The sequence below is a fragment of the Drosophila suzukii genome, chromosome Y (genome assembly GCF_043229965.1).
Source record: "Drosophila suzukii chromosome Y, CBGP_Dsuzu_IsoJpt1.0, whole genome shotgun sequence".
Lineage (NCBI taxonomy): Eukaryota > Metazoa > Arthropoda > Insecta > Diptera > Drosophilidae > Drosophila > Drosophila suzukii.
The window spans coordinates 11,754,527-11,778,427 of NC_092085.1; the positions used below are offsets into that span (position 1 = coordinate 11,754,527).

Genomic DNA, 23,901 nt, shown 5'->3' on the forward strand with positions numbered 1-23,901 from the left:
ATGTTTACCTGACCCTTTCTATACGCTACCTCAAAGTCATAATGTTGTAACTTTAGGACCCATCTGCCGATTATTCCTGAAGGGCTTTTATTGCTGTTAAGCAACTTCAGCGCCATGTGGTCGGTTGCTACTTTAAAGTGGTAACTTTCCAAATATGGCCTGAGCTTTCGGATTGCCCAGACGATCGCAAAGCACTCCTTTTCCGTTGTTGAATAGTTTTTTCCACGCCGTTCAATGTTTGGCTCGAATAGGACATTATTTTTTCCCTTTTCGGTGTCCTGAGTCGCCGGCGTCTGTTTGCTGGATGAAAGTTCTACTGAAGTTCGGCTTCGGATTCAGGGTTGCTTCCTTAAGACGCCGGAATACTTCTCTAAGGTCTCTCTTTTGTTCTTCTAGCGTGTCATCCTGGTAAGCGAATGCGTGAGGTGGGCACCGTGAGGTGGGTGCCTGGTACCGTGAACGCTGTGTATTGCCTGCTATTTTCTTCCAGTGGGATCTGCCAGTATCCATCCTTCAGGTCCAAACTGCTGATGTACCGCGCTTCCCTTAGTTGGTCCAGGATGTAGCTTATGCGGGGCATTGGGTAGGCATCCTTAACTGACTTCGCGTTGATCTGCCTGAAGTCGACACACAGTCTCCACTTGCCTGTCTTCTTTTTCACCATCACGATGGGGGAGCTGTATGGGCTCTTTGAATGCTTTATGAACCCCATTTGGAAAAGCTCGTCCACCTTTGCGTTGATTTCCCCTTGAATTTTCGGGTTTTTGGGGTAGTATCTCTGCTTGATTGGCTTGTCATCCTTCATTTTGAGCTGGTGTTCTGCCATATTCGATGTTCCCGTCATTGTGCTGAAGTCGGCCAGAACCGCTGTAGTATAGTCCAACTCGTTTACTTGTTGAACGACTGCTACTGACAGCTTCTCCTCGAGCCATCCATTGTGTCGGTTCCTGGCTGGTATTATTATCTCGTGTCCAGCACACCTTATCTCGGTTCCGACTTGTTTCAGGAAGTTCCATCCCAAAACTAATGGATCCTCTACTCCGGGTAAAATCAACAGGCTCATGGTCACTTGTTTGTTGCCGAATTTGACCTCCACCTCGAGCTGCGCATCCTTCACCTACTTCGCGTTGATATGTCTGAAGTCGACAAACAGTCTCCACTTGCCTGTCATCTTTTTCATGAACCCCATTTGGAGAAGCTCGTTCACCTTTGCGTTTATTTTCCCTTGGATTTTTGGGTTCTTGGGGTAGTAACTCTGCTTGATTGGCTTGTCATCCTTCATTTTGATTTGGTGCTCTGCCATATTCGATGTTCCCGTCATTGTGCTGAAGTCTGCCAGCTCTCTTCTCGGGAACGCTGTAGTATCGTCCAACTCGTTTACCTGTTAAACGACTACTACCGATAGCTTTTCCTCGAGCCATCCATTGTGTCGGCTCCTAGCTGGTATTATTATCTCGCGTCCAGTACACCTTAGCTCGGTACCGACTTGTTTAAGGCAGTTCCATCCCAACACCAACGGATCCACTACTCCGGGTAAAATCAATAGGCTCATGGTCACTTGTTTGTTGCTGAATTTGACCTCCCCCTCGAGCTGCCAAGCTAACTTGCCGTCTTGTACTTGTAATTACTACCTTAAAGTGGTAACCATCCAGATGTGGCCTGAGCTTCCGGATCGCCCAGACGATTGCCAAGCACTCCTTCTCCGTTGTTGAGTAGTTCTTTTCCGCGCCGTTCACCGGTACGTGACAGGCCATACGAAAAATGAGTATAAGAAGCAAGTGAAATCCCGTGGGACTTCGAAAAATTTTCATTTGAAATTTCACTTGTGAAAATGGGGACATCATATACAATATTCTATATGGAGCGTCACTTGCTCTTCACTTGTGCAAGATGACATGTCCCACGGGATTCACAAGTGATTCACAAGTGAAACTTTTTTTTTTGGAACTGAAGGGACTACTTTTAACAAGGAAGAACGCTATAGTATATACCTAAATATATATAGTATATATTATACCTCAACTATCACATTACCGGTTAAAGGGAAGCTCAAAGAAACGGATGGCCAAAAAAAGTTGCGCCCACCATTTAACGAAATTGAGGTTTTACTCGATGGGTCCAACACAACTTGTAACTCTGTGGTGCTACTATCAGGTCTGAGGACACATCGATGCGAAATATAATAGCGATGTTCAGAAGTGAGGTACTCTTTCATAAATTCTTGATACATGACATGTAACTCGAGATTCTTTGCGAGTTAGCGCTTCAACGCAAGAAATCTGTGGAAATCCTAAGCCGTTTGGATCCATTTTAAATGGCAGCTTCACCGTAAAACGGTCTGACGAAAGCCTGTGTATGGTTTGCTTAAAGTTTCGCTCGCAAGCTGAAGAAGCCTTCGAAATCTCTGGGACTTGTTCCAATGCCCAAAAACATTTCACTAGAGAATCGAGATAACCAATATTATCATTGACACTGCACACCTGAGCTCTATTTGATGTATGCTGCTTATATTTTCCCGAAACAATCCATCCCAGTAACATTTTTTGGATTGAGAGATGTTGGTAACCCAGCTTTATTTGGCCTACGCTCATTAGTTCGAAAAAGGATTCTGCTCCAACAAGTAAGTAACCTTTTGCGGGCTTGTAGAAATGAGGAACATTTCTAGATGTCGCCGTTCAACTTCAAATTTCTCCCTGAGATTGTTCGCGTTTTTATCCCTGTCATATAGGCCGCTCGGGAGTCATGGTCCCTGCCTTGGGTAAGAAACGATGTGGTGCAACCGTTTGATTCCGATATACTCGAGTTCGCTGCCACTTCGCAACTTCTCGTCCCAGTTTCTCAGGTCCTGCAATGCGAACTGCGCTATCATGGTATTGACTATTCTATTTGCTCGTTCTGCCGTATTCTCTTGTGGTGTGTAGGGTGCGGTGAATTGCTGTCTAATACCCATCTCAGCCAGAAAACTTTTGAAGATGCGGCTCGCAAACTGCGGCTCGCATACCTTGCGATTATGAGCTCTCTAAGCGCTTTTTTGAACGTTTTTAAGCGGCACTAGATCCGTCTATTTATAGAAATTGTCTATCATGACCAAGGGAATTTGATTGCCGTTTTCGATACTTCTGCGGCTGGGTTCTTGATCCAGCTGCAACCTCCTAAAGCTATTGGCTCCGTTGTCTCCTTTAAACCTCGTTGCGTCTCCGGTAGTGGTGTCTTTGCAAGGCGTCAGCCACCATGTTTACCTGACCCTTTCTATACGCTACCTCAAAGTCATAATGTTGTAACTTTAGGACCCATCTGCCGATTATTCCTGAAGGGCTTTTATTGCTGTTAAGCAACTTCAGCGCCATGTGGTCGGTTGCTACTTTAAAGTGGTAACTTTCCAAATATGGCCTGAGCTTTCGGATTGCCCAGACGATCGCAAAGCACTCCTTTTCCGTTGTTGAATAGTTTTTTCCACGCCGTTCAATGTTTGGCTCGAATAGGACATTATTTTTTCCCTTTTCGGTGTCCTGAGTCGCCGGCGTCTGTTTGCTGGATGAAAGTTCTACTGAAGTTCGGCTTCGGATTCAGGGTTGCTTCCTTAAGACGCCGGAATACTTCTCTAAGGTCTCTCTTTTGTTCTTCTAGCGTGTCATCCTGGTAAGCGAATGCGTGAGGTGGGCACCGTGAGGTGGGTGCCTGGTACCGTGAACGCTGTGTATTGCCTGCTATTTTCTTCCAGTGGGATCTGCCAGTATCCATCCTTCAGGTCCAAACTGCTGATGTACCGCGCTTCCCTTAGTTGGTCCAGGATGTAGCTTATGCGGGGCATTGGGTAGGCATCCTTAACTGACTTCGCGTTGATCTGCCTGAAGTCGACACACAGTCTCCACTTGCCTGTCTTCTTTTTCACCATCACGATGGGGGAGCTGTATGGGCTCTTTGAATGCTTTATGAACCCCATTTGGAAAAGCTCGTCCACCTTTGCGTTGATTTCCCCTTGAATTTTCGGGTTTTTGGGGTAGTATCTCTGCTTGATTGGCTTGTCATCCTTCATTTTGAGCTGGTGTTCTGCCATATTCGATGTTCCCGTCATTGTGCTGAAGTCGGCCAGAACCGCTGTAGTATAGTCCAACTCGTTTACTTGTTGAACGACTGCTACTGACAGCTTCTCCTCGAGCCATCCATTGTGTCGGTTCCTGGCTGGTATTATTATCTCGTGTCCAGCACACCTTATCTCGGTTCCGACTTGTTTCAGGAAGTTCCATCCCAAAACTAATGGATCCTCTACTCCGGGTAAAATCAACAGGCTCATGGTCACTTGTTTGTTGCCGAATTTGACCTCCACCTCGAGCTGCGCATCCTTCACCTACTTCGCGTTGATATGTCTGAAGTCGACAAACAGTCTCCACTTGCCTGTCATCTTTTTCATGAACCCCATTTGGAGAAGCTCGTTCACCTTTGCGTTTATTTTCCCTTGGATTTTTGGGTTCTTGGGGTAGTAACTCTGCTTGATTGGCTTGTCATCCTTCATTTTGATTTGGTGCTCTGCCATATTCGATGTTCCCGTCATTGTGCTGAAGTCTGCCAGCTCTCTTCTCGGGAACGCTGTAGTATCGTCCAACTCGTTTACCTGTTAAACGACTACTACCGATAGCTTTTCCTCGAGCCATCCATTGTGTCGGCTCCTAGCTGGTATTATTATCTCGCGTCCAGTACACCTTAGCTCGGTACCGACTTGTTTAAGGCAGTTCCATCCCAACACCAACGGATCCACTACTCCGGGTAAAATCAATAGGCTCATGGTCACTTGTTTGTTGCTGAATTTGACCTCCCCCTCGAGCTGCCAAGCTAACTTGCCGTCTTGTACTTGTAATTACTACCTTAAAGTGGTAACCATCCAGATGTGGCCTGAGCTTCCGGATCGCCCAGACGATTGCCAAGCACTCCTTCTCCGTTGTTGAGTAGTTCTTTTCCGCGCCGTTCACCGGTACGTGACAGGCCATACGAAAAATGAGTATAAGAAGCAAGTGAAATCCCGTGGGACTTCGAAAAATTTTCATTTGAAATTTCACTTGTGAAAATGGGGACATCATATACAATATTCTATATGGAGCGTCACTTGCTCTTCACTTGTGCAAGATGACATGTCCCACGGGATTCACAAGTGATTCACAAGTGAAACTTTTTTTTTTGGAACTGAAGGGACTACTTTTAACAAGGAAGAACGCTATAGTATATACCTAAATATATATAGTATATATTATACCTCAACTATCACATTACCGGTTAAAGGGAAGCTCAAAGAAACGGATGGCCAAAAAAAGTTGCGCCCACCATTTAACGAAATTGAGGTTTTACTCGATGGGTCCAACACAACTTGTAACTCTGTGGTGCTACTATCAGGTCTGAGGACACATCGATGCGAAATATAATAGCGATGTTCAGAAGTGAGGTACTCTTTCATAAATTCTTGATACATGACATGTAACTCGAGATTCTTTGCGAGTTAGCGCTTCAACGCAAGAAATCTGTGGAAATCCTAAGCCGTTTGGATCCATTTTAAATGGCAGCTTCACCGTAAAACGGTCTGACGAAAGCCTGTGTATGGTTTGCTTAAAGTTTCGCTCGCAAGCTGAAGAAGCCTTCGAAATCTCTGGGACTTGTTCCAATGCCCAAAAACATTTCACTAGAGAATCGAGATAACCAATATTATCATTGACACTGCACACCTGAGCTCTATTTGATGTATGCTGCTTATATTTTCCCGAAACAATCCATCCCAGTAACATTTTTTGGATTGAGAGATGTTGGTAACCCAGCTTTATTTGGCCTACGCTCATTAGTTCGAAAAAGGATTCTGCTCCAACAAGTAAGTAACCTTTTGCGGGCTTGTAGAAATGAGGAACATTTCTAGATGTCGCCGTTCAACTTCAAATTTCTCCCTGAGATTGTTCGCGTTTTTATCCCTGTCATATAGGCCGCTCGGGAGTCATGGTCCCTGCCTTGGGTAAGAAACGATGTGGTGCAACCGTTTGATTCCGATATACTCGAGTTCGCTGCCACTTCGCAACTTCTCGTCCCAGTTTCTCAGGTCCTGCAATGCGAACTGCGCTATCATGGTATTGACTATTCTATTTGCTCGTTCTGCCGTATTCTCTTGTGGTGCGTAGGGTGCGGTGAATTGCTGTCTAATACCCATCTCAGCCAGAAAACTTTTGAAGATGCGGCTTGCAAACTGCGGCTCGCATACCTTGCGATTATGAGCTCTCTAAGCGCTTTTTTGAACGTTTTTAAGCGGCACTAGATCCGTCTATTTATAGAAATTGTCTATCATGACCAACGGAATTTGATTGCCGTTTTCGATACTTCTGCGGCTGGGTTCTTGATCCAGCTGCAACCTCCTAAAGCTATTGGCTCCGTTGTCTCCTTTAAACCTCGTTGCGTCTCCGGTAGTGGTGTCTTTGCAAGGCGTCAGCCACCATGTTTACCTGACCCCTTTCTATACGCTACCTCAAAGTCATAATGTTGTAACTTTAGGACCCATCTGCCGATTCTTCCTGAAGGGCTTTTATTGCTGTTAAGCAACTTCAGCGCCATGTGGTCGGTTGCTACTTTAAAGTGGTAACTTTCCAAATATGGCCTGAGCTTTCGGATTGCCCAGACGATCGCAAAGCACTCCTTTTCCGTTGTTGAATAGTTTTTTCCACGCCGTTCAATGTTTGGCTCGAATAGGACATTATTTTTTCCCTTTTCGGTGTCCTGAGTCGCCGGCGTCTGTTTGCTGGATGAAAGTTCTACTGAAGTTCGGCTTCGGATTCAGGGTTGCTTCCTTAAGACGCCGGAATACTTCTCTAAGGTCTCTCTTTTGTTCTTCTAGCGTGTCATCCTGGTAAGCGAATGCGTGAGGTGGGCACCGTGAGGTGGGTGCGTGGTACCGTGAACGCTGTGTATTGCCTGCTATTTTCTTCCAGTGGGATCTGCCAGTATCCATCCTTCAGGTCCAAACTGCTGATGTACCGCGCTTCCCTTAGTTGGTCCAGGATGTAGCTTATGCGGGGCATTGGGTAGGCATCCTTAACTGACTTCGCGTTGATCTGCCTGAAGTCGACACACAGTCTCCACTTGCCTGTCTTCTTTTTCACCATCACGATGGGGGAGCTGTATGGGCTCTTTGAATGCTTTATGAACCCCATTTGGAAAAGCTCGTCCACCTTTGCGTTGATTTCCCCTTGAATTTTCGGGTTTTTGGGGTAGTATCTCTGCTTGATTGGCTTGTCATCCTTCATTTTGAGCTGGTGTTCTGCCATATTCGATGTTCCCGTCATTGTGCTGAAGTCGGCCAGAACCGCTGTAGTATAGTCCAACTCGTTTACTTGTTGAACGACTGCTACTGACAGCTTCTCCTCGAGCCATCCATTGTGTCGGTTCCTGGCTGGTATTATTATCTCGTGTCCAGCACACCTTATCTCGGTTCCGACTTGTTTCAGGAAGTTCCATCCCAAAACCAATGGATCCTCTACTCCGGGTAAAATCAACAGGCTCATGGTCACTTGTTTGTTGCCGAATTTGACCTCCACCTCGAGCTGCGCATCCTTCACCTACTTCGCGTTGATATGTCTGAAGTCGACAAACAGTCTCCACTTGCCTGTCATCTTTTTCATGAACCCCATTTGGAAAAGCTCGTTCACCTTTGCGTTTATTTTCCCTTGGATTTTTGGGTTCTTGGGGTAGTAACTCTGCTTGATTGGCTTGTCATCCTTCATTTTGATTTGGTGCTCTGCCATATTCGATGTTCCCGTCATTGTGCTGAAGTCTGCCAGCTCTCTTCTCGGGAACGCTGTAGTATCGTCCAACTCGTTTACCTGTTAAACGACTACTACCGATAGCTTTTCCTCGAGCCATCCATTGTGTCGGCTCCTAGCTGGTATTATTATCTCGCGTCCAGTACACCTTAGCTCGGTACCGACTTGTTTAAGGCAGTTCCATCCCAACACCAACGGATCCACTACTCCGGGTAAAATCAATAGGCTCATGGTCACTTGTTTGTTGCTGAATTTGACCTCCCCCTCGAGCTGCCAAGCTAACTTGCCGTCTTGTACTTGTAATTACTACCTTAAAGTGGTAACCATCCAGATGTGGCCTGAGCTTCCGCATCGCCCAGACGATTGCCAAGCACTCCTTCTCCGTTGTTGAGTAGTTCTTTTCCGCGCCGTTCAGTGTTTGGCTCGAATAGGAGCCCTTTTCGGTGTCCTGGGTCAGTATTGATCCGATGCCGTAGTCGCTGGCGTCTGTTTGCAGGATGAAAGTTCTACTGAAGTCCGGGCATGCTAGCACCGGATCTGTCACAGTCTTGCCTTTACTTCCTCAAACGCCATCTGGTGCTCCGGTGTCCACTCCCACTTACTGACTTTGCGCAGCAGGTTATTCAGGGGTGTGACGATTCTGGAAAAATCTGGTACAAATCGGCGGTACCACAACGCTACTCCTAGGTATTGCCGGAGCTCTTTGACGGTCGATGGCGGTTCCAGTTCAGCAATGGCGTCTACTTTTTCTGGATCTGTTCCTATTTCCTTGCTGGTCACTCGATGTCCGAGATACAGCAGTTCCTTCTTAAAGTATTGGCATTTTTCTGGATTCAGCCTCAGGTTCGCTTCCCTTAGACGCCGGAACACTTCTCTAAGGTTTCTCTTGTGTTCCTCTAGCGTGCGACCGATCACTATTATGTCATCCTGGTATGCCAATACGTGAGGTGACAGCTCAGGGACAATTACTTTATCCAAAACTCGTTGAAACGTTGACGACGCCGATTGAAGTCCGAACGGCATTACCCTCCACTGAAATACACGTTTGCCTGGTACCGTGAACGCCGTGTATTGCCTGCTATTCTATTCCGGTGGGATCTGCCAGTATGCATCCTTCAGGTCCACTCGGCGCTCTCACAGACAAACACGAAGAATATTGTTTAATAAAAGTAAATTTTTTGATTATAGTAAAATTACGTAAATTAAATTTACATATAATGTTATATTTACGCATTACACATTTTTATTACAATATAATGTTTTACTTTAGTTATAGAAATTTAGTCCGTTAAAATTTATTTGAATATTTAAAAAAATGTTCTACTAACATTTTTAATAAATTTATATTGTATCTTCGTTTTCACAAGCAACGTCTTCGAATGTCTTATTGGAATTGTTCTTTGCTTCACTAGGGTCTAATACACCATCATTATGGGAGAACATACGATATCCGACTCTTTTAATCTGTGTAAAATTCTTTTTTGAAGTACTAATTTTTAGGTTGAACTTTAATCCGCTTTAACTCTCGCTTAAACTAAGCATAACCTTAGTCTTACGACAATTTAAATACCTGTCCTTATTGTATTGGTAAGAGATTATTATTTCGGGGGAGCAGATTTTTCTCGTTAATCGCATACTTAGAAAATAGCCTCATAAGCCGCGGGTTATACCACTCGCAATAACGATATTTGTTAATTATTCAATTGCATTAGAAAAGGATTGTATACTTATGGGTATAAATAGAAAATGCAATGTATTTAACATTAATATACGTCATGCCTGTCAACAAGCTTGGACATTTTTCTCTTGACAAGAAAAGATAAAAAAATTCAATATGACGAATTCGACGATAATGGTAATATACAGATGATAGAAGCGGAAAGCTGGGATAAGTTTAAAATAAACTTTTAAATCAAATAAATAATCGTCGAATTACAAAAATTTTAAACTGCAGCTGGAATTATACATGGTGGCCTTTCGGTCACCAGATAAAAAATTGATGAAATACGCCTTCAAGGAAACGCATAACAACTTGCACCAAATTCTTACGTTATCCAACACTGAAATTTTAAAATAATGTTTAACGGCCGCTGCTCCCGAATAATGAACTTGGGTATATACGTATAAAAAACTGTAAAGAATGATTTACCAACGGATTGTCGTGATCAATGGCGCATATTCTCCGTTAAGGTTCAGCCTTCAAAAGAACAACATAAAACTGATTTCGGTTTTTAGACGTTTATTTTTTTGTTGCATTTTTTTCTACTTTTTCAACTTTGGCGAAGTGTAGCTTCTAAACTAATGAATGGAACTCAATGAGTATTTGACCGAATTCGGTTTATCAGAACTCGAGTAAGAAAATTAAAGTGGGAAAAACGTTTTTTACACTTTAAAAAAAAAGGTACAATAGAAAAAATTTTAAGTTCCCTTTTTTAAATCAGGGAGATGTACCTTACGGGAAAACAAAGGTTTCCTTGAAGGTTTTTTTTTTGTAAACTGGTGTTAAAGGCAAGGCGATGAGAGTTTGTGAGTGAGAAGTTGGGAGATGAGAGAGAGTGAAGTTAGAGAAAACGCGTTTGGAGATTGACAGTTTGGAGAGTGAGACTGGAGAGTGAGACGGGAGATGGGACGGGACGGCGTGACTGCGTGTCACATGCCATAGGAGAATCGGCAGGGTAGTGCGACCAAATTTTAAAATTTAATAGATGTTGGTTAACTAGCAGCTTTACGCATTGTGCTAACAAAAATATAAGCCGGGTCCTGCAACAAGCTTAAATGTTTATATAACACTGGGCATTATACACTGTGAAATCAGGACAAGCACTTATGTAATGCGAAATGCATGACAGCAAACTGTAGTCCTATTTAAGCTTTGAATGTTTGCTTAACGAAAGCAGTTCGTTTTGCTAACATTCTTTTCAAATTTATATACTGTAACAATTGCTTACTTGAGATAAGGAAATATCAAGCAAACCGTCACGAAACTAATGCTGCGCCGAAGGTAATAATAATCCTTATGTTTCCAATGTAGGCTATGTCGCTCTAGTTATAATAAAGTCACCTTAAACTATTAACCTTATCCCTGTGATAGTTAATTTAAAGTAGATGGGATCTCGTACAGGTGATTCGCAAACATTGGAAACACCGGAAGGTATAGATTAATTCGGGGTTTGGTTAGAGTTTATTAGGATATTTAAATTAAGTTTAAGACAATTATTTACAGTTTCTAAAAATACAATGTCTAGAAGTTTATTGTTTTTATTAATTCGTTCATAAATTCATAATTCCTTCATAAAACTCTTAGCTCGTCTATTGCCGGTCGAAATCGTTGTATCGTCTTTTTTCTCTCGTCGTCATCTCTTACTTACTATCGTCCTTTTTACAATCCTCTTTAAGTTTTCGTTTTGTTGGTTAACTTGTTACTTGTTCGTTACTTTTCAAATTAAACTGTTCGTTACTTTTCAAATTAAACTCTCACATAGAGCAGACACACTGTTCCCACATTAATGCACATAAATTCGGTGTCTATAATTTAAAGTCAACTGCAATGAAAATCTGTAAGACCCATTTTAATTTCGACGATATTTTTGCGTGCTATGTTTTCATTACAAAAAATTGTAATTTTGTTATTTTCTGAATGTAGTACTAATTTGAATGTAACAAACATCCTTACTCACCTATTCTAGTCTTCGCTTACCTGAGTTGGAGCACATCTATATAGAGCAAGTCCTTATTTTACCGGAGGTAGCAACAAGGTGGATGTTTAGGCTCAGTTTATTGTTGGCAAGTACCTTGCTGACTGCAATGAATAAACTACTAAAATAAAATGTATATGACTGCACCACAAAAAAAGGTCTGCCAGCGAGTTTGCGTAGTAACCGCACCGCGGGAAAAGAAAGATAAGTATGCAGTTAAAATGTGGTTGGGATTACGTAGAAAGAGATGAGAGTCTGCTGTAATATAAACGTGACATCGAGAGACGAGAGAGCGCTGGCCTTGGATATAAACAGTTTGTAGAGTTCGTAGCAAGAGAGTTTGTGCAGAAGGACCGAATAGAAAGCGACAGAGTTAGCCAGTAGTAGTATGAACGAGACTGCGAAAGTCGAGAGAGTACATCGGTACATCGACGCACTTTGGACCCTATGTGCTGCCGTGCGCAGAGGGCGAAAGGTCGATCGCTAAATCCGCGGAGGCGAGGTGCCGGGTACAGAGGAGACAAGGAGAGTCAGGAGATTAACGGTACCAGGAGGCCTATATAAGCGGGACCAGCGATGGTAGCTGGAACAGTCAGGCAATTGAGCAGGCGTGGCACTGACGTACCCTGTCGATTCTGACAGGGATTTAATGGATTGTGGTGCGGATGACTAGAAAGCACAGTCGGTGACAACCTTATATTGTCACCCTTTAATTTTCCCGCTTTATTTAGGCCACTTTAAATACACTGTGAGCTACAACTCGGTAAACTTTGAAAATGTGTAAATTAAGAATTTAGTGTAAGTCAGGCGTTTGTTGATATCGGAAAAACTCCGTCTAAACCAATTAAACAAGCCATATTTGGACAAATGGAATGGTGTCAATAAGCTTTTTTATTAGCTGTTGTAAACTTGAAGAACGAAATTCGGAGTTGGTTTTATGTACTGGCTAACAATTTATTTGCGATAGATTTCAATAGAAACGAAAGGAGTGCGTTTAATGTTGCGAGCAAATTCGTACTACTTTACTAGAGTTAGCCGAATGCTGGGCACAAGAATGCAAACCAAGAGAGCGAGATGTTTACTGCGATGCTGCTAATATAATAGCTTGGATTAAGAGATTTTAATTAACTGCTGTCTGACCCGACATACTCCCCCCATTGGAAGTCTGGGTTTCAAAATCTTCCTCCTGATGATGTCTTCAGTACGGAACCTCGAGCAACGCCGTCTCCACCGTCCAGAAATTCAACCACTCTTGCCAGGGGCCACATTATAGGAGGCAAAATTTCATCGATTAAGCCAGACTTTGGTGTGCTCCACTTGGGGCGCACCACACATAAGTCGTCTGAAACAAAAAACCGTTTAGGTCCGTAAATTTGGGAGTCTCGTTCCAGCTTCAGTCACCAGTACACTTTCTTGATCAAACTGGTGTACATAAAAATATATAAACTTAAATAATAAACTAACAAAATACAAAAATAATTATTCAAAAACATAGAATAGTTTACTTACACGAAATATCCGAAAAAGCGCTTAAAAATCGACATTCACACATTAAGAATATAAAGAAACGACATTTGTTTATTGCCTTGTTTATAGTCTTCCTCCCCCCAATAGGCCAATATTGGGATTGAATTATGCCAATTATTGCTATTTGACCAGTGTACAGATTGCGTTCATGAAAGTGAGTAATGATGGCCCTAGAGACCGAACAAGTCCGTGCTGATATTATTGGGTGACGGCCATTAAAGTCTAGAGGCGAATGCATCATTCGGGCATTCACTCTAAGAATACATAAGTGTACTAGTACCTTCGACTGAAAAGATTTTATGTTATCCCATAAAACGGTAAAACGATAAGCAACTGCTGAGTACCATTTTCATATTTTCCATCCGTTGGGTGACAGATGCGATTACTAAACTTATAAATATATCCGAAAACTACTTTGAAGCGCAGCAAAAGAATTGTCAAGTTTGGAGCTGGCTAAAGACAATTTATTAACGGGTTCTTCAGAGTTGAGCAATAGTCCTGCGACGAGGAACCGTGCTCGGAAGTTTTCTAAACCCAGTGCGCCTTGCCCAAACACTTATTTTACAGTTCATCGAGTGGCATTTGAGCAGGTCCTAGCGCGTCTAGCCAGAAAGGACGAGCGGTCGATTGATGTGTGGTTTCAAGAGTCGTTGTCCTGAAGAGCTCAGAACGGCAACTGACCGAAACTTCGAGTGCCAGATATTCACGAGGCGAAGAACGCATTAACGATTGGGTGTCGAACATATGCAGCATGTGGAGTATCGACGAGGGAGAATTTAACTGAATTTAACGGACTGTATAAAGAATGCAAACTGGATTGAGAACCGGCGCTGTGGAACTAGAGGGACCGTCCTGGGAACCATTTAAAGTCGCGAGGACTACAGGACAAACGAGGATAACAACCGGAGAGTAGAAACGAGTTCATTTATTTCCCGAAGAGGGAAGTGAAATTGCAGCTGTTCGCTTTCATATTTATTTAAATAAAGTTTGGTAGCAATTTGCATAAAATAAATTTGCTTTTACGCTCTGCTAGGGCTGGCGAAAATCCTCCAGCTGAACCCTTTACGAGGGGTGAATCATTGGCCACAGTTGGAGGCGGGAGGCATAAAACGGAAGTGGGTGGTTTCCCGGAAAAACAAACCAGTATGGACGGAGAGAAGGAAAAAATAAGGGCTAGGAAAGCTAGCCTGGGCAGAGCACAGAATCGAGGAAGGCTGCACTTCGCAAACGGGCGGATTTGCGAACATGGTGGAGGAGATGCTTGCCAACAAAAGGCAACGCTCACGCGAGAGTGCCGCCAATGACATTCTGGTGAGCAAGCAGAAACGCGGGCACAAAGAGGCAGGCCCTCTGCCGCCGAAAGTAGCAAGGAAGCCCAACAAGAAAGCCAAGATCAGTGATGTAGTCAACCGACACCTAATCGTGGCTTTCATTGACAGGAACGACAATGTCTCTCCTTGCACGGATGATGGTACAGGGTGGTTGAAAGGTGTCAGAGTCCTGAAGTGCAACGACGATCCGACCAGGAAGTGGCTGACGCAATTGGTCCGGAAACTGGATTCCTTTTGGGAGGGGGCCAAGCTAGAGGTTGTAGTCAGGGTGTTAATCCCTTCCATACCGAAGACGAAAGTGCTCTTCCCCATCACAATGCAAGGGGATCGGGCGCTAAAGCTGCTGACGGCAGAATCCGGTCGTCCCAATGGCGAATTTTAAGATTCTGTACATGGCCAGACCACTACCCAACGAGTTCTTCAAATCACCAAGGAGGCGGAGGATCTGCTGTACCCAAAATTCGGGAAGATGGCGTGGGGCATGGGTAGTGTCTACCTGCGTCTTAAGCGCCATCCCGACGACAAAGACGCACACATCCTGCAGGCAGGCGAGGTGGAGAAGGACCTAGGTCTGGAAGCCATTGTGGAAGCCGCCCAGGACCTTGCGCTAGACGACTCGGAGGGCGAAGATGACTGTGACCTGACTGTCAAAGCAAACCCGTCGAACGGAGATGAACCAGCCACCCATGACACTGAGGGTGCTGCAGCTCAATCTCCACAAAAGCAGACTCGCGTCGGCGGAGCTTCCTAGTTCAAGAGCCATGGATTGTCTCGGGCAATATAATGGCCTGACAAAGGTCCTCAAACTACAATACATTTTACTATACATTTACTGCGGAAGGAAATCCATGTTAACACTACAGCTCTGATGTACTACTATAATGCTAGAAAGCGAGGGGCAGCGCATCTTGGTAGCTTCCTTCTACATGGCACACAAAAGACCGGCGCCACCAGACGAGCTGAGCAGCTATGTGGAACTCGGCTGGAAGGATGACCAACTTATCATTGATGCAGATGCCAATGCACACCACAGCGTGTGGGGGAGCTCCGACATCAAAGACAAAGGTGAGTCACTCTTAGACTTTATCTCCTAACTTATATACAGAAAACGTGGAAGAGGAACACACCTTCTTAGGTAGATTTATCGCTTGTAAAGGGACAGACTAATTTGGTCTCTGAATGCAGAGTCCTAAAATCACTATCCTCCTCAGACCATATGTACATTTTGTTCAGGTAAGATTTTAAAGGTACTCCAATGGTAACTGTCTATAGAAAGCGCCGAAACACGAACTGGGAAAAGTTTACAAGGACAAATACCTCGAAACTCGCGACTAGCCCGGGCGTAGTATAATCCGTCAACGACGTAGCAACGACCCTAAAAACCCTGTCCAAGGAATTACTGGAAGAAGACCAAGCCGCCATGGTGGAGTCGGGATCTGACACTCAAAAGAAATAACCTCCGAGATTTCTTCTATATCGCCGAAAAGGCGATGAGATCATCAACGGGGAATACAAAATCCTACTTAGGGATTACAAGAAGGAATCACGCAGGGCACAAAGAAGCTCGTGGAGAAACTCCTGCTCCAGCATGGATAACGTCCCGGAACATCCCGACTCCGGAGGCTGCTTTTGAAGCAACCTACCATACAGAGTCCACTAAAATGCGTCGACGGACAGTGTGCTGAGAGCACGAACTGTGAAAAAATTACAAGGACAGTTATCTCGAAAATCGCGACAAGCCCGGGCGTAGTAGAATCATTAAAAGACATAGAAACGTCCCTAGAGACCCTGTCCAAGGAACTACTGGATGCGTCACGCATCATGCCCGACATCAAGAACAAGGAAGAAAACCAAGCCACCATGTTGGAATCGCTCGAAAGAAGTAACCTCCGAGAATTCTTCAAAATCGCTAAAGGCAGACAATCAACGAATAATTGAAAATCCTACTTAGGAACTACAAGAAGAAATCCCAAGACCAAGGAAAGGATCACCCCATGGCTATATGAAATATAATCGGCATGTCTAAGCACGGGCTATATCCCAATCCAATGGAGGTCATCTCGGATTGTCTTCCTCCCAAAAGCGGGAAAGTGCAGTCAAGCAAACTTGAAGGATTACCTCTTTCATACTCAAAATATTAGAAGAGCTTCTGGATCGGATCTACACATCAGGAACGATGTAGGAAGACTAATGTCATCCAACCAGTACGCCTATACCAAAGGGATGTCTGTGGAAACGGCACTACACTCGCTAGTAGAGAGAACCCTGCACACTAAGGAATATGCGCTTGGAGTGTTCGTAAATATATCCGGAGCATTCCACAGTTTCAAAGTGGATGTTACAATAAATCGCCTAAGAGCGAAAAACCCCGCACTAAGCTGTAGCGTAAAGACATCTTTGATTTGTTTTAATATTCTCTATTTTTAAGTCTGGAGCAGCATTAGTGCCGCTACCAACGTCCAGTTGTTTCTGATTTTACATTTTTCCTTATGTTCTAAATAAGCCTAAGTCTCGTAGCTGCGCTGCCCACAGTTGGACGGCATCGGCATATACACCACAAGGTGGGGTCCTCTCGCCTCACCTATGGAATTTGATGGTTGATGACCTAATTAAGAGATTTGAGAGGAGAGCCCTAAAAATAACAGCCTCAGCTCCATAACGGAATCAACACTCAGGGATGTATGTGAGTGGGCGGAAATGGTGGGACTCAGTATCAATGCGGAGAAGACGGACCTCATTCTCTTTACAAGGTACCAAAATGGAACCCTCACGAAAATTTGCGCAGCCAGGCTGACACAGTTCTGGACTGCAAGCTGGGTGAAAAAGGCCACCGTGGCGCTATATGCATTCAAGAAGATGCTTAGCAGCACATGGGGCGTGTCACCTGCTCTGATGCACTGGATCTACATATCGGTAATGCGTCCGACTCTGCTGTATGGAGCCATAGTGTGGTGGTAAGCCATTAAAAATACGACGTTCACCTAGCTTTTGGCCAAAACTCAGCGGCAGGCACTAGTCGGCATAACGGGGGCGCTGAGGTCAAGCCCAACTAAAGCTCTAGAAACGATCCTTAGAATCGACCCTATTGATATCCACGCTTAACTGAGTACAGGAAAGGCAGCGCAACGTGTAGTTGCATCAGGTAACATGACGACGCAAAGTTTCGGGCACAGTATAATCGGCCGAAGAATGATCAACAAAACGGACTACGTGATCCCCAGAACGTACCCGGATGTTAAAACAACCTCGCTCATGGGCCCAGACGACTGGAAAACGGGTCGGGACCTCAACATATACACAAACGTCTCCAAGATGGAAGGGGGAGTTGGGGCGGGCTTATACTGTACGGACCCTAAATTAAGGTTGTCTTATAAGCTACCCAGCGACCGCAGCAATTTCCAGGCAGAAGTCGTTCCCATAAGAAAAGCAGCAGAAGTGGCTCAAAACTTAAACCGACCACATGGTATGGTGAACTTGTTCGTGGACAGCCAAGCGGCGATAAGATCCATGCAGTCGTCAATGGACAGCCTCAGCACGACAAAGTCAGTGCGGGTTCCCAGCCACCAGGGCTTCGATGGCAACGAGACAGCTGACGTTCTTGCAAAGTAGGGCGTAGAGCTGACGAACGACAGTACGGAGAACGTGCCTATCTCCCTTCGATCGCTACAAAGCGCCCTGGAGAAACCGGCGGACACGCGAGCAAAAAGCAGGTGGTGGAATACCAAGGCCTGCTGAATCTCAAGAATTATGTGCAAAGAGAGCACCTATGTACTGCATCTACCACGGAAAGACTGCAGACTGCAACGCAACCACACTAGGAATACTCAACAGCCGCACCTGCAGAAATGCTGTTGAAACCCTGGAACATCATCTGCAATTGCCCAACACTCTCACGAGCAAGAAGAAGTTACCTCGGTGCCCTAGTACTGGCATCACTAGGAGACGCCTCCAGCAGGAAACCAGGCAAACTTCTTGCCTTCGCCAAAAACACCTCTATCCTTGTGGACATAAAACCCTCTTAACTCATCTCAAGGTTCATACAAGTCAACCGGACAACCAAGGGCCATATTGGCCTATGCTCGGCCCCATGAAGGCCGTCCGGGTTTTCCTAACCTAACCTACGCTCTGCTAATTTGTAAAATTGCGACAAGTTTATAGCAGTTGGAGACCATTAAAGTTCTTTCCACCTTACGTCACTAGCGGCGGCCCAAGTTTATGTAAATTACGTAACAGGAAAGTATGTGACAGATAGATGGAAGAGTCTCCGTCCCGATAAAGTATATATATTCTAGATCAGCATCATCGATCTAGCCATGTCTAGCTCAGCTTATATATTCGTCGGAAAGTAGGACCAGCAGCATTTAATTGCCGTCATTTATCGCGGTAGGGGTCCTTTGAAGTCCTTATCTGTTCGCACTTGTCTTTGATCCAGCTGGTGCCTCCTGGAGCAAGTTCCGCCGTTGTCCCTGGTAGTGGCTGTCTTGACAAGGCTCGAGCCACTTTAGAGCCATGTAGTCGGTATTAAAATAATAACCTTCCAGGTACTGTTTGAGCTTTCGGATCGCCCAGATAGTTGATGAGTAATTTTCCCCAGCGTCGTTTTGCGTTCGGCTTGAGTTTGATATGACCCGGGCCCGCTAATACTGGGTCCGTCACGAGTTTTGATATACTTCCTCAAACGACCTTTGGTGCTCTGATGTCCTCAACCACTTATAGCCGATGCATAGTACGTCGTTCAGAGGTTGAGTGTTTTAGGAATATCCGGCCCGGGTTTTGCCGAAGTTCATTGACGGTCGAATTTATGACTATTCCTTCGCTAGTCACTTAATATGTTTGGTTTTAATAGGCTGTAAAACGGAAGTACCGCTACAACTTGAGAAAAATGTACAAATGTAAACTTACTTAAGCCCTATGCTATGTCCGATATGTAAGAAACTTTTAATGATGTATTGAAAACAATATTCGCTATTTTTAAAGTTATTTATAAAAAGCAATATTAATCTGATAATGCCAATGGTATGATTGCGGTATATTCATACTCAATATGGGTTAAGTTTAACTTTGATATCTTTCAAATTAAGGAGTTATTAATGTTGTCCAGAAAATCTATCAAATTCCCCCTAGTGCTCTTGTCCTTGTGCTTCTCGTGCTGCGTGCTCTTCTCTTTCGCTGATGAGTTGACTAGATGGCCGCTTGGACTGGCAGAGAGATCGGTCGTGCGAGCGTAAAGAATCGTTCTCAGACTAGGTGGCGCGCTCTCTCTCTGTCCGGGACGGTCCCTTTAGGGAATAGGGACAATCAAGGCATACGCCAGGAAGCTGTCGCTTTACGCCCAGCGCAGACGAACGTTCGGACAATCCTCGTTCCGAGGATTACAGCAGTAGAGTAGAAACAAATTAATTTATTTTACGAAAAGGGAAATGTGAGGAGTTGAATAACTCCAATAACATAATGCAGGTACAACTATACATGATGGCCAGACGGCTACCAGAACTGTGTTGGTAGTCAGTGCAAAATTTCGTTGAAATGTGTAAAGCTTTGCAAGCGTCTGTGCGTCCACAAAATTAAGTGGTTTTGTCAAAATTTAACCCAGATTTAACTGAAGCCGATGCGACTCAATGGTGTGCAACGGCAAGCATTATTATGGACGAACAGCAAATTGATGGCAGCGCACTTATCATGATGTTGAGTAGTTGCATGCAGGGCAGTGCTTCAGCGTGGCTTGCACAGATCTGCTATCCCGGCATTAATTGGGAGCAGTTTAAAGAACTATTTATACAGCGTTTCGAGATTAAGAAAACGCCGGCAGCTATGTTCCTGAATCTGCTGAACAGCCGTCCAGCCCACAACGAGTGCCCTGCAGTGTACGCAAGCCATATGGTGACGTCATTGACCACAAAATGGCGCAATATGAACGCCGAGGAAATAGCTGTATCCACGGTACTTGCGCATATGGCCAATTTTGACAACCGTTTGCAGCGTATGGTGTTTTCGTCAAATGTACAAACTAGAAGTCAACTCCAGGTGGAACTGAGAGCATTTACATTTGACAAAAAGCGGAGTGCTGGAAGTAATGATGGTAATAGCGGCGACTGCAAGCGAGCCAAAATCGTGTGCCACTTATGCAAGAAACCAGGACATAAAATGGCGGAGAGTAAATTGAAGCGGTCTGGATCGGAGAATAAGCAGCATCGTGACTTGCAGAATGTGACCTGTTACCGGTGTGGACAACTTGGGCACCTTGCGAATCGGTGCACGAACAATGCAGCTAAATCTGGAGCAGTTACTGAGAAGAAATTTAACCAATGTTTTGTGGCTGAGCCAAAAGGAGTTATGACACACCAGGGTGAGATCTTTCCTATTTGCTTTGACTCTGGAGCAGAATGCTCGCTTATGCGAAGTAGTGCTGCCGATAAATTCGATGGCAAACTTATAAATATTGTCATCATACGAGGTATTGGCGACGCTGGCATTTCCAGTAAGCCACAAAAACTATCTCAAATCGACTGTGGTCGATTCGCCGTATACAATCTGCGCAAAATATGGAAAATCAAATCCATAACCCGACACATACTTTATGGGGTCGGAAACGCTTCTTTCTGCCTGTTACATACTTTCCTACGAATCTTGAAAAGGGTATATTACTCTACGAGTAACGTGTATAAAAAGGCATAGCCATATCTTTGTTCCTGTCAAATGGATTTATTTTTTTATAAATCTCATATAAAAGGTATAATATCGTGATAAAAATATGAAATCGTTTCGAGACCATAAAGAAAATCTCGATACGTTTCAGAAAGAATCACTTTTGGAATTAGACATTATATAATACAAAAAGTTAGTTGAAATAGGGTTCGAAATGCTTGCTCTACGACCGGCAATTATTAGTAATTTGAACTTATCTGAAGCGGTTAAAGCCTGCTGTGAAAAGTCCAAGAAAACTCCAGAAGAAGAAAATCAATATATAATAACAAGAATAATATTTTGAAATCCGGCTCAAAGGACTAAAATGTTAACCAAAACTTAAATTAAGCGCTCCAGAGCTAAACGGAGACTTAGGAAGAGATGAAGAGCAGAGGACAGTGCGAGCTCGAAGGTTTAGGCATCTGGATAAAACTGACGCTCGACTCCGCCTAATTCTCTATCATTGATAGTTTCCGAGATATCCACGTTCATACATACGATTTTTTGAGTTTTTGGGCGGTTTGTGTGCGTTAAGGTGGGCGTGGAAAACTTTTTTTTGAGTCAATCGATAGGTATTAATGAGAAGTAACGGGTATAAATAATGGAGTCGTCATCTATACTTAATTTCTTACCATACAAACTTTTTCCACATAATCCTCCAGATTTTCAGAAATCCATGTGACTGTTGATAATGAGGGCTTTAACATTATTAATATTTCCTGCAAACGAAACCTCATAATATTTATGAAGACCGGAGTAAGAGAAGCGCGTAATCGGTCAAAGCGTTGCAATGCTAACTTTAAAGTTGTAGCAGGACCTAATAAACGGTTTTTGCAATAAGTTATTGTTGCAGCCATATTAGGAACTTCTAGATTTAATTTCCACATCCACTCTGTTTCAGAAATTAATTGCAAAATTGCGCGATCTAAACTAACCGTATATAATGCCTCATCCTTATTTATTGTCATAACAGGGGCGTTTAACAGGCATCGAACTTCTTCTACATAGTCAAACCAAGCTTTATGATAAGCCATCTCGTAATGGCAAATTATGCCGTTCATATAGTTATAGTAGCGAACTGTTCTTTGGGCCTTTTTATGGGCAAGTACACATTGACGTAATTTTAATGCTTGCATAGGCACATCGATTTTTCTAAAAATAGACCGAATCCAAACTATTCGACCGGCAACCGGAGGATGATTTCGAGGAATGAAAGGATTTCCTCTTTCTTCGTTGTAAACATCTTTTAATAGGAACATTTCCTTTTCTAACATCTCAGCCACTTCTAAATAACGTCTATCTAGACAAAGACATTCCAAACTTAATGCTTCGAAACGTTTTAGTACTAACATAACAGATTCAGCAGAAGGACACTCAGTGGAAAGCAGTTTTACAAACTGTTGCATTCCGACCTCAGCCTCTTCTACTTCTTTGACGAATTTGTCAAAATCTGAATCAAAATGTTCTATTCTGTAGTTTAAAGGATCATATAATTTGCTGCTAATAGTAACTCGAGCTCCTTTTATCATAGCGTTAAATCGTTCCATTCCGCTTATCATAATTCGGTCTAGGATAGAATATGTTATTTCCGTATTAGCGATCCATTTAACCTTTTCAAGGCGCTGTAGGAACTTTTCCAAGCAGGTAAAAATATAAACGGAAGACACTGTCCAGGGGCGCTCGTTACTGCTTTTCATCTCTTCAACAGTATGCATATATATAGATTTGTAATTTTCCATTACTTCTTTACATTTTTCAATTTTTTCGATAAGTTCTGGTGATGGTATTTCCCAAAGACTTCTATATTCACTGTCAGTTATGTAATTTTTACTTGTGATAGTAAGTTGATTTGAAATTTTTACCAAAAGCCCAGTAACGTTCACGGGTGTGTTAAAATAATGTGCCGTTTTAGAAACATTCCGAATTGCTACCATCAGTCCAGGCAAACTGCTAATAATTACATTGGGCACAGATCTGAAAATGTATAAAATTAAATAAAAACATTCGAACAACTAATAGCATGATTCCATTGTCACATTTCCTTTATTTAAACGCACCTTGAAAAGCTAAAGTGTGAAAGCGAGATACTATTGATAAGTAGTTTGTTAAAATGCACAATGCAAAACATGTAATTTTTGAAATGATGAAATGTCTAAATGTGAGGAAACGGTTCAATGCAAGCAGGCCATTATAAGGCATTTTACCGGTATAACGGATCCCAAAACTTTTGCAACGAAGAAATATAACGCACATTATCCTTAGCTTCATTAAGTGAAAGTGTAACTTGATTATCGATTTCAGCCCAACGCTAAATAAAGGGGGAAACGAAAGAAAAAATTAAAACATTTACGAAGTAAATTAAGTTGGTGCCATATAAGGCATATATATAATATTAGTTTAAATCGAAAATTATATAATCCAAATAATATAAAACATTTCGTTTTCCGATCACACTGGCCACGTTTTTCCGAATGTTTTCCTTCACCTCTGTAACGGCGCCTGTAGCGACTGGCGAACCTAGGTTCAGCCTGAAAGCCTACTATACAGGGTCCGCTTAAACCAAAGCTTGACCTAGTGTGGCCACCTGTGTCGGCTAATCGATATTTCGATAGTTTTGAACAGCTGAGCCAGGGTGGTCTTGGAAAGTTCTAGTGTGACCACCTGTGTCGGTCGTCATATGATATATATTTCCGCCAAGAGCCTCGCTGGTCTCCAGCCGATTCCGGTTAAGTTCTTCTTATTTGAACCAGCAAGAGAAGCGGACGTGCCAACAGCTCGAAATTTAATTTTTTGTATTAAAAGGCTAAAAGCCCGAAATATATATATTTTTTGTGGCATCCAGTAATTTTGAATGGCATCTAGTATTCTAAGTGGTGTTTA

General features: G+C 43.4%; 1 protein-coding gene across 1 annotated transcript in view; it reads right to left on the reverse strand.

Moving 5' to 3' along the window:
* Positions 1 to 23,901, reverse strand: part of kl-3 (dynein heavy chain 8, axonemal kl-3) — an 895,452-nt gene that overhangs the window by 812,756 nt on the left and 58,795 nt on the right. The window contains exons 2-3 of the mRNA XM_070997912.1: positions 23,226 to 23,329; positions 21,654 to 22,995 (exon numbers count right to left, since the gene is read on the reverse strand). Coding sequence (XP_070854013.1) covers positions 21,654 to 22,995; positions 23,226 to 23,329 — 1,446 coding nt within the window. The remainder of the gene's footprint in view (positions 1 to 21,653; positions 22,996 to 23,225; positions 23,330 to 23,901) is intronic.